Source organism: Abramis brama (genome assembly GCF_963993115.1).
Source record: "Abramis brama genome assembly, chromosome: 1".
Taxonomy (NCBI): domain Eukaryota; kingdom Metazoa; phylum Chordata; class Actinopteri; order Cypriniformes; family Leuciscidae; genus Abramis; species Abramis brama.
Genome location: NC_139963.1, coordinates 45,096,644 through 45,108,715, shown reverse-complemented (window position 1 = coordinate 45,108,715; position 12,072 = coordinate 45,096,644). Strand labels below are relative to the sequence as shown.

The window sequence follows — 12,072 nt, the reverse complement described above, 5'->3', positions numbered from 1 at the left end:
ATGATTGAAGAAAGCTCTTCAAGTAAAAGAAAGAGACTAGATGATAAAGCTAAAAAGGTGAGCATCAAAGTTGTTGTTATTTATAAATGTTGGGGGGAAAAGACTGTTCAAATTCATCAATCTGAAATAATAGATTACACAATTTTAATTACAAATCTTGTTTGAGGTAATGTTTTGTACTCATGCTTTTTTTATGACAAAAATAAATAAATAAAAATTGATCAATACATTTGTTTTCTCTCGTATTGATTATTGCAATGCTGTACTAGCCGGAGTCTCGAAAACAACCCTAAATAAATTGCAATATGTCCAAAATTCAGCTGCTAGAATCCTGACAGGAACCAGGACTAGAGAGCTATTTTGGAATCCCTTCACTGGCTCCCTGTCAGGTTTCGCATAGATTTTAAAATACTCATGCTTGCTTATAAGGCCTTGCATGGCCTAGCACCCCAGTATCTTTCTGAACTTTTAACTGTTTATACTCCAAGGCGTGATCTCCGTTCCTTCTGACTGTTCCCTCAACTCGCTTGCGCTCTATGGGTGACCGGGCTTTTTCTTCCCTTGCTCCAAAACTCTATTCCATATGAGATTAGACATGCTGAATCTTTTAGTGCTTTTAAAACCTTTCTTAAAACTCATTTTTTTAGACTTGCTTTTATGTGATTTAGCAGTGTATTGGTTGATTGTATATTTTGTATGTTAGTTGCATGTTGAGTTTTATTGATGTTTTATTTCGCTTGTTATCTACCGATTAACTTTTTCCTTCTCATTGTATCCTTGTCTGTGTAAAGCGCTTTGAGAAGTAACATTTAAAGGCGCTATATAAAATAAAGTTTATTATTATTATTATTTATTTTATTTTTTTATTTTATTTATTATTAAGTTGGTGGAATCTGTTCTTGTCCATAAACCTGGTGGGGAGCATAAATTAATACAACCGATTTAAGACTTTGGGAGATGAAACAAGGAGGAAAATGGTGAACATCCTGGCAGCTGACATGACAGAAAAGAATGGGTAATCTGCATATCTTTAACTGGTGTATATGATCTCTCACTGTAGTTCTATCATTTCTTGTTTTTTGAACCTGTGCTAAAGATAGCTGATTTTTTTTATTTTTTTTTATTATGCAGTACATCACCACCAAGCCAGGTTAAAGAAAAATACGCCAGAGGAATTGTGTCCTTGTTCCCTTACCTCAGTGACCCCATGTCCTAAAATGGCTACGTAAGTATCACACCTTTTTTGAATTTTAATTCTGTGTTGACATGTCTTAAATGCTGATGATCACACACAATACAGGTGGTGTATTTTGCTCTTGAATTAAGACTTTTTTTTTTTTTGTCTTTCTAAGGAGCATTACTATGATGGTGAGAGTGGCTCTGGGTACTTGGCATGGAGAATCAAAACTATACAGAGAGGCTAAAGAATGAAGAGCATCATTTGAAGGTACAGAATGAAATTCAGAAATCACCTTTTTTGCTTTTTTTTTCATAGCTCATTGTGCCATCATGGTTTTGCAGTCTTGTTGTTACTGAGTTGCCTTACCTATGACATTTCAATTTGTACAAAGATGATTTTTTTTTTTTTTTTTTTTTTGTATGAACTGTATATAGTATTTTTTATGCAGTGTTGAAGCTCTTAAAATGCTTTATTCATCAGGACAAGGATTGTCTGCTGAGGTGATGTCTGGTGGACCAACTGTAAGACAGGAGTCAGAGTTTACTCCGGAGACTGTCTTGAGTGATTATGAACGCAGGGATGCAATTGCATTCATACTATCGGCGCAACATGGTTCTTGACCCTATGCAGTCAAGCGATATATTGACAGTCTTTCCACGTTTCATAGACGTTTCATAGACATTAAAGGCTTGGTAAGTAAAGTCTTTATAATCAAAATATTTAATGATTTTTAAAAATGCATTGCTGTTGTCTAAAAATAAGTTTATTCAGGGTTTATATCTAATAATGATTCCCCTTCTTAGATTGAGTTCAAGACTTTGTTCTGATGTTTGGAGAAGGAGTGTCAGGCAAGCTACTGGAGAAGTGGACGACTGCGTTCAAGATAAAAGTGATTCAGCAGTGCAAAAATCTTCCAACCACCAGTGATGTTGGAGAACTCCTGCTAGCAGCTGAATCTCCTTCTGATGACTCCGAAGACGGTGTTAATTTTGGTAAGATGTTTAAGATTAATTTAATACTTAGGTAATTTTAGTAATATTCGTTTAAAGGGGTCATATAATGGTACATGCACTTTTACAAGTTGATTGTACTGAAATGTGTGTTGGCAGTGCCTGTACACAACCATCATAAAATTATAAAAATCCATCCAGTGTTTTTTTTTTTAATCTCCTTGTAACATAATTAATATTGTCTAAACAGTTTGGGACACTGACCTCTCTTCTATACTACTGCTGTTGCATCTGATCCCACCTTCTGCCCAAGGCCGGAAGAGACCAGGAAAGGTGTCTGCTTCTCAAGCAGAGAAACATCTTGTTGTCTTCAAGTTTTTTTTTTTTTTTTTTTTAAATGTATTTAACACATCAGTGATGGTTCTCTTCAATTTGCTCTTCTCAGAGTGGAACAAACATTGAGGAGCATCTTCGAAACATCACTGCTAGTGCTCAGCCTATCTCCTGGCTGTGGGACCTCAGAAGAAATCAGTTCACCAGTACTTCATCATTCTCGATCAGCATGCCATTCCATGCAAGTCTACCTCTTCTCTTGGTGCCTTTGACGAACTGTTTAAGGCACACTTTGTTTTTTGGTACCTCTTACAACACTATGCTTCACAACATGTACAGGTACACTTTCATACAGACCACTGTGTACAACATAGATGTTGGCAAAGTGAAAGAGAGTCCTCGTGTTGCTGAGGTCAGAGCAAGGCTGCTTTGTTAGGTCCCTTACGTTTTTCTGGCCCCATGAAGTGTTTTGTTTGTCAAGCTGATTTAAATGGTTCTAAAATGCTTCTTAGGCACTTCAGATTAGTTTATGGTTTTGTTCCTGGAAAGAATCTTCGCCTTAAATGCATAGAAGCAGGTTGTGGTTCTGTGTTTGGTACTTTTTCAGATTTTAGGAAACATCTGCACGCAAAACATGTTGTCAAAACAAAGTGACAGTGAGCAGAATTTTGACACCACTGATAGCCATGAGACTGCCAAGGCAGATGGACAAAGTAGTGCTGAAATATTTGATCAGATTGGCAGTGCCGGAGAGGTGGCCACAACATCTGAATTGTTAACGTCAAATAAGAGCACTTTCAATATGTGTGCGTCTGCTGTTGCACAACTAAAAGTGGCTGGATTAAGTCATTCTGCTATAAATGGTTTTGTTTCATCTATGGAGGAAATGGTTTCTGAGATTCATAGTCAGGCCCAGGATGCAGCTTTGCTCTGTCTGCCTTCACAGGACACTGCTACTAAAAGAAAGATAGAAAATTCTTTCAAAACTTGGAAAATCCATTTACTTTGTTAAATTCTGAAGCCAAAACGAAAGAGACTCTTTATGGAAAAATGGGGAAATATTGAACCAAGCAAAATTGTGCTTGGCACAAGATTTGACAGCAGGAGAAATAAAACCACAGGAACATTTGACCACAGGAACATTGTTGTTGTAACTGATAAATTTGCTTATATTCCCATTTTAGAAACACTGAAGGCAATTTTACAAAATCCGCAACCTACTGATTTGTTTAAACCCAGGCATGTTCCAAAGGAAGGCATTTATGTTGACTTAAGTGATGCAGCATATTTTAAAAGTAATCCTTTATTTTATACAGAAAAGGATGCCTTACAAATTCAGCTATTTTATGATGATTTTGAGGCCGCTAATCCTTTGGGATCTAAAAGGGGCATACACAAATTGGGTGCCATCTATTTTACATTAAGAAATTTCCCCCCAGTTTTTAACTCCTCATTGGTGAATACTCTTTCATGTGCCCTCTTTCATGCACAGGATATTAGGCGCTATGGTTTTAATTCTTGAGCCTCTAGTTAACGATTTGAAAGTACTTGAGATTGAGGGGGTTAAGAATCCAGTGACTGGAAGTTGTATTAGGGCTACTATTGTTCAAGTCACTGGAGATAATCTGGGCTTGCACAGCTTGTTTGGGTTTCTCGAGTCATTTGGGGCTCGATATTGCTGTCGTTTCTGTCTTCTTGAGAAATATCGCTTTCAGTCTGTGTTCTGCGAAGATAATCCTGAGGTTGTACTAAGAACATCTGAGATGCATGCTCTGCACTGTGAAACTTTACAAACTAATTCTACACTACCCCATGTTTATGGTGTCAAACGAACATGTTTGTTAAATTCACTCAAGTATTTCAACACTGCCAACAATTTTGCTGTGGATATAATGCACAACATTCTAGAAGGAGTTGCTCAGCTAGAGGTAAAACTTGTTCTGCAGTACATTCAGTGTAATTTTCTGAGCGCTGATGATATTGCTGGTGGAGTACATGCTTTTGACTATGGTTACAATCAGCAGAGGAACCGTCCTCCAGTGGTCAAATTGTTCGATGGAAGCAACGATTTGGGTTTAAATGCAATCCAATCTTGGTGCTTGTTACGCAATATGCCCCTATTATTTGGTGATTTTAGTCCAAAGAGATGATAAACACTGGCATCTTTTGCTTTTACTTTTGCAGATTGTCAACATTGTATTTTCACCATGCAGTCCTAATTTTAATAACTGAACATCACCAGCTATTCAAAAAAATATTTCCCAAAAGAAATCTCCTGCCAAAACATCATATAATGATACATTACCCACAGTGTATAAGGAAAATTGGACCAATTCTTCACACGTGGTGTATGCGTTATGAAGCTAAACACAATTTTTTTTTAAACGCAATTAAAAAGTTTCAAAAACATCACCAAAACACTAGCCACAAAGCACCAATTTTGTATTGCGACGTACTGGGAGTCTTTAAGCCAGCACAGATTGTATCTTGGCCCAGGGAAGATGGTAGAATTCTGTGAACTTAAATGTGGCCAAGAGATTGCTTCCAATCTAGGAATGGTAATGTCAGAAGTTGTCTATTCTGTAAAGTGGATCAAACACCACAGCACAGAGTATCGCCCTGACTTTATTATCTGTACAGAAGTAGCATGTGAGATGCCAGTGTTTTGTAAGATCAAGACTATTGCTGTGAAAGATGAAAATGTGCTGTTGTGTGGAACACTGATGGAAACTATATGTTTTGATGACCATTATTTACAGTCAGACTGCATCCAGACAGAGTTTTTAAGGTAGTGAATGTTAATGAGCTGTGTTCTTTCAAACCATTTGATCTTCAGATGAAATATGGTACAACAGATTCTGCACTGCATGTAGTGCCGTATTGCCATTTAATGCAGATGTGATGTATTTTTGTTCATGCATGAGTGTGTCCTGAGCCTGAATGTTGTTTTAATAAATGTTTTGAAAACTTGTTTTAAGAGTTAATTTGACATTGTAGAAGAGTAATTGTTTTACTGTACTTGCACCACAAAGAGAAATACTGACACTTATTAACCGGTTGCACCACAAATGGGTTTTAATAGAATATAATTTTTCACTATAAAAAATTTAAATAAACTCTACATTAGTGAAATATTAACACCAATAAGAGTTAATTTACGCTTTGTGTTAAACTGTGGTAACACCAAACAGAGTTAATTTCCCCTAGTGTTAAACTGTGGTAACACTATTCCGTGTAGAGCATCCAAAAATGTACTATTATGAAACAAGTGTTTGCCATTTGATGCAAATGCTTCATTCGGACATATGTTTATGGCATTTTGAATGCAGTGTTACATTTTGTAGGAGATATGAGGCATTTTGTATTTTGTGTGTGCAGTTTTGGGAATTGTGTGTAGAGTTTTGAAAAAAGGAGACAGTTTTGAAAACGTGTGTAAGCAGTTGGAAAAAACTGTAAAAGTATATTGGCATAATGTTTTCACAATACAACTTTTAACACACATTAAAATAATCATTCTTTAGTATATTTTCTAAAAATATACTTGAAGTGAAAATTCTTTAAAAGAACACATTGCTTAAATTATATTTTAGGTATATTTTTTAACTGTGTGCTGAAAATGATTATTGTAACAATGCATTGAAAGTATACATTAAGGAAACTGGATATTTTTATGTTCTTGGAATGTTAGAAATCAAAATTCCTATAATGTTGAATTTTAAATCAAAATTAAGTTGAAAGAATGTTTGAGGAACATTATACCTTTTAAAACACGTTCCTCTAATGTCAAGAAAACTGGACATTTTTTACGTTCCCAGAACCAACAATGAATATTTGGAGAACGTTCTTATAACAAAAGTCTGTTAGCTGGGAAAATAGCACACTTCAAGTGAACTAATCATTAACAAAAAATAAAAAATAATTCCCACCTGGGTGAGATCAGATAATTTGTAATGAGGCTAGTAAAAAATATATAGTGTTCATGTATTTCAGTGAAATAAACTGTTGGGTGGGTGTGTGTGTGTGTGTGTGTGTGTGTGTGTGTGTGTGTGTGTGTGTGTGTGTGTGTGTGTGTGAAACAATTATTGAAAAGCTGATTAAACACAGTTTCACAGCACTTACTCTCTACAAACAAATGAAACAGACAGAAATACTTACAGTAAATGATGAAGATGACACAGAGCAGAATCATGACTCCAAACACGGCTATTACCATTATTTTTTCAGACTCTTCATAATGTACAATATTTCTCCAAGCACGACTCAAAAGAACTGAAACAGAACAACAGCAAACCTTAAACCACAGGGCTGTTGAACGCTTGATTCTGATTGGCTGACGACATTCTAATGTATGTGATTATTCAGTAAAAGCTATGCAGCAGATCCAGGCAGGGTTTGACTTGTGTCAAAGCTTTTGGAGGGAACATACATGCACAGAAACCTGTCAGCGCTACCTTGAAGGTTTATCAATTAAATAGTTTCACAACTAAAAAGCAACATTTCTTGGTAGCGAGGTGGTAATGTTGATATTTTTAGTAGGCTAATAGTTTTACAGTAGATGCACAGACTCGGGTAGTTCACAGATGATTGGTCTCTCTTTCAGAACGCTGAATTATTAAAAAATTAAACTGCATTACCACCAAACATAATTTTTGAGTAAATATAAAGTAGCAGCACACGATATGAAGCGTTTATCCAGTGTTGTTATTTTTACATTGTTCATTAATTACATTAATGACAGCAAGATAAAACACATGATCATATGGAAGAATTTTTAGATTTACCAACCTGAAAAATAGACCACCATAAAAATTATAAATTCAGAGAGAAGAGAACAGAGTTCTGTGAACAGAAATTTAATATAATGAATATAAATAACATATTAGCAAATCAGTAGTTAATTTCCACATTGTTGCACATTCATGTTAAGTAAATGTCTAAATAAAGACAAATCTTATAAAGATCACTAATATAGAGATTACGGAGATTTCAGCCATTAATATGTGAAGACACCCATGCATGAAATAAAAAATTTCAATAAAAAATCCAAACCTGGTATCTTCTTTAAATACGGTGCAACATTTATCACCATCAGAGGCCTCAGGATAAAAAGAGAACAGCAAAAGATCGTCTCATACAGAAATCCTGCAACAAAACCAGATTATTGTGTATTGATTAGCTTGAGACCCTTTGACAGTTTGCTATTTAGCAGCTTTATGCTAAAATATTGTTCTATGAATGTTTTGAGAGCATTATGTTAATGTTTTTTGTAACTCATTTTATTTTTGTTACCAGAATGTTCCCCAAAAGGTTGGATAACACTCTCTAAAAACATGTTAAACATGTTTAGTGATAACATTGATAGAACATTATCCCCTAACATTCTTATAAAGTTTTAGCGGGAAGTTTCCCAGCAGACACAGGCACAGACACCTCTTAAAAGAGGTTTAGATGTTGAAGTTTGTTTGAAAGTATAGTTTGGTTTGGTCACCATTGTGGAAGTCAGTGTTTGCTTTAGTTGGGCTCTTTGACCTTAACTTTATGATATTCGTTTTTCTCTGGCTGCTGTAAGTGTTTGTTATAGCAAGAGAAAACATGATAAAGTATGTTGGCTACTTGTTGATAATAAAGTTATTATCATTAAGCAGCATTCTGATTTTTGTCAATTTTACATGATCATAACAATCCAGGGTTTCTGAGATCCTGCAGCATTTGAATCAGAAAAACTGGAGTATTAAATATAAAAAACAAAAACTGTGCACATTCACAATAAGTTTCACACCCCTCCATCGAGACAAACACAAACCTCAAGAATCAGCGTGTGAATCTCAATAATGGTGACATGCTTCATGCCGCAATGCATTCTGGGTGTATCATACAAAACTCATCAGAGGTGGGTCCTAGAATGCATTGCGGCATGAAGTATGTCACCGTTATTGAGATTCACACGCTGATTCTTGAGGTTTGAGTGTGGCTGAACGAAACAGTAATTCAAAATATTTAGTGTATTTTTTATTTCCGTCATCATCAAGTAGCTGACATCATCTGATGACATTTTCTCTTACTGTTCTTGCCATAACAAGCAGTTACAGCAGCCAGAGAAAAACTAACATTAAAACATCAAGGGCCGTAACGATCTAAGTGCATGGTCTAAAGCGCATGGACTAAGTTCACTTAGGGCGTGTCCAAATACACTTTTGCTAGTTTAACAACGGGAAAAATGGTCGGTGCTCCTGGCGCATGGTCTAAAAGGGTTGTCCCTATTCTCTTTATGAGTAATGGGTGTGTTTTGGGATTTACGTGCGTTAAACCAATCAGGGTCTCATCTCCCTTTCCCTTTAAATGCCAGTTGCGTTCGCACCATGGCACATTTGCTATTTACATTACAGAATTTGATAGTGGAAAGACCAAAGCCGTCTCCAGAGCGCAAACGGATCTGCTCGTGCGCGAGGTAAAGGTGCGCAAGCAGAACATCTACGGGATAAGCCGGAATTCAGTTGCCTCAAAATAGCAACGTGCCAACAATGCACCAGAACACACCTCATTTTCAGACCAGCAGCCCAGCAGGATAAGAAAATGATAACTGCGTCGGACTGAAAGCAAAAACACTTGCGTCGTGCTTGGTGCTGCATTGTGCCGGGTGATAGGGAGATAGCGCCCCAATAGTCAAACTGACCAATTAAAGCAAACACTGATCACCATAGTGGTGACATCAAAACAACCTATTATTTGTAATAAATAATCAACATCTAAACCTCTGTTAATCTCAATAAGGACTTTTGTACACATATGACAGAAGAGAGGAGGTTGCTAATACAATAAACAATTTCAGGGAAAAAATAACATTGCGATGTGCAGAATTAAATTTCAATAGTACATTGGTTTAATTTGTTGTTTAATGAGATCTACTAATATTGTTAGTGTCAAAAATGTTCATGTGCATAAATGCATAGATCCGCGCAATATACTTGTGTATTTTCCTGGGCAAGTGGCAGAACTTTTGGCAAGCGTGTCAGAGGTTCTGGGTTCTAATCCGCACTCGTATAGTTTTTTTTTTCTCATCAAAACCTATTATGTTCATCAGTGGTTGTATAATAAGCAGGGACGTGTTTGTGTGCATTTTGTTTTGTGATTTAATTTCACCGGAACGAATAGAGTCTCCACAATGGCGATAGATTGAAGCTCGCGTCCGAGTGAAGACTGTGCGCAAGCCACAAGAGAACACTGTATTTATGCCAATGATAGCAGCGGCAACGAGCTCAGCAGCTTGATAAAAAACAAACAAACACACATTTCAGCGCTAGAATGCCTCTTATTTATCAAACAAATAAAATGAATGCCCTGCTAGTTAACTGGAGATGTTTTATTTATTTGTATTGGTGGGCCCTGGCCCTGACCCTGGCAAAAAGTGGTGGGGACATGCCCCAACCGCAAATTACGCCTATGGCGATACCTATAACTTACCAGTCATTAATCTAGAAGGTGGATGTGATTTCAGCATGTTTCACGCATATGCAACCCAGTCAATGTGTGGCTTCAGGATCAAAACGAAACCAAACAATTATAGACGTGTTACTGTTCAGAGCGCTTGACTTTGAATAGACTGTATGATTTAATGGACTACTTGCACAACTACTTCTGCATTCTAGTTAGTACATATCGTGAGTTTCTGGTTAGAGCGTTCAGCGCACCTACATACAGTGGGTACGGAAAGTATTCATACCCCCGGTAAATATGATCAGAAAGGCCAACGTGTTTTGGAGAAAAACATTTATTTCATAATGTGATTTCCCCCCAAATTTGAATTCTTTTACTTCAATAAAAGGTTAGAATTTTGCCAATTTTTTGAACGAAAGATCAAATTTTTTGAATGAAAGATTTATTTTTTACAGCCATTTTTGATCATATTTACCGGGGGTATGAATACTTTCCGTACCCACTGTACATGAGAATGCAGATCATCACTATGTTTTATGGCTGCCAATTGATTAAAACAATGAATAATGATCTCTTTATATTAATTATCTTGAACCTGCTGAAATGTTCCAATAAATATATTTTCTTCCCAACTGTGCATTCTGAATAATAAATAGGCCAACCTGAAGCAGTTCTATATGCTCGTCTTCTCATTAACAGTGTTTTCTTTCTCTTTCTGACATTTCATGCCTGTTGGGTTTACATTTTTAAATGAAATTGACTATTACTGTAAAAGGATTGCTTGTATGTGCTGGTGTTTGTTCCAGTCTTTTAAAATAGTTGAATGAATGAATGCTTGTGCGGTGCCTGTAACAATGTTAAATAGGCTACAGGCTATTTAATCAATAACGAACAGCACAGAGGAGAATGACAGACAAAAAATTGGAATATTATAGCATTTTGGGCATAAGCAAAGACTGACATTGAAAAATGACACAGAATGATTAAAATATTTAATCCAAATAAATAAATGTTTGTGGTTTGTACTGATGTTATTTATCTGTTCTCTCACTCAGTATCGTGGTCACTAGTTTAGACGAACACTGAGACCTGTGGTGAAATAATGGTGTATTTTTAACACCCGCTGCTTTCTCAGATCGGCTTGGGTTGGATTAAAACTTTGTGTTCCGATGAGTTTGGACAATTCTGCACACAGTAAACATCAGAATGTACCTTCTCCTGTCAATAAAAATTAGCAAATTTTTAAATCTTATTGCGGACACTCATTTTAGATGGCGATTGTTCAACTCTTTGACCACAGTACACTGAAAGTAAACATAACCGGAAATAAGTGAGACGTACTATTTCCAAACGGAAGTGCGTCACGAAGCTCAGTGCAAGTGGTCCATTGTTGTTGTTGTTGTTGTTTTTCATGTATTGATACTATCCATGAGTTGGATATGTAACTTTTTATTCCCAAGTCTGTCAGTCAGAATTCAAGATTGTATTAGTTGTTTGTATAATAATATTATTAGCATTATTCCTTTTTCTTTCATTTAATTGGATAATTTTTGTGCAAGTTAATGTATTACTGTGCTGCTTGTGCAGACTTGGGTATTGTTGAGTAATTATTATTTTTGTTAATTGTGATCCCTGACCTTGTTTGTGTGTGTGTGTGTGTGTGTGTGTGTGTGTGTGTGTGTGTGTGTGTGTGTGTGTGTGTGTGTGTGTGTGTGTGCTTGTCTGTTGTTAGGTACTGAGGTCTTCATGTAAAGTTCTTCTGTGTGTTGTGATGGGCTGAACAGTGTGTGCTGTGAGAAGCTCAGATTGAGTGTGAGTGATGATAGCTTTCTTTTGTTGCTTTTTTTCCAGAAGTGAGTGTCTGTTTTATTGCCCTTTAGCCCTCAGCCTTATCTCTTGTATTTAGAGTGTTTATTTCATTGTTTTGTTGTTGTTTTTGTGTGTTGATTTTAGGGCTGGGAAAAGATTAATCGCGATTAATCGCATCCAAAATAAAAGTTTGTGTCTACATGATATATGTGTGTGTACTGTGTATAATTATTTTGTATATATAAATACACACACATATGCATGTATATATTTAAGAAATATTTGCATGTATATACTGTATATATTTATATATAATTTATATTATATATAAATTTAAATATTTTATATATAAATAACAAATATTTC

At 36.0% G+C, this 12,072-nt stretch overlaps 1 protein-coding gene across 3 annotated transcripts in view; it reads right to left on the bottom strand.

The window, feature by feature from the left end:
* The window catches only part of LOC311088170 (uncharacterized protein), a 60,553-nt gene that overhangs the window by 9,897 nt on the left and 38,584 nt on the right, over nt 1-12,072 (bottom strand). For all 3 annotated transcript variants that reach the window (XM_084121875.1, XM_084121876.1, XM_084121877.1), the window contains 3 exons: nt 7,513-7,605; nt 7,249-7,302; nt 6,619-6,732 (listed from right to left, as the gene is read on the bottom strand). In XM_084121875.1, the coding sequence (XP_083978001.1) occupies nt 6,619-6,732; nt 7,249-7,302; nt 7,513-7,605 (261 nt within the window). The remainder of the gene's footprint in view (nt 1-6,618; nt 6,733-7,248; nt 7,303-7,512; nt 7,606-12,072) is intronic.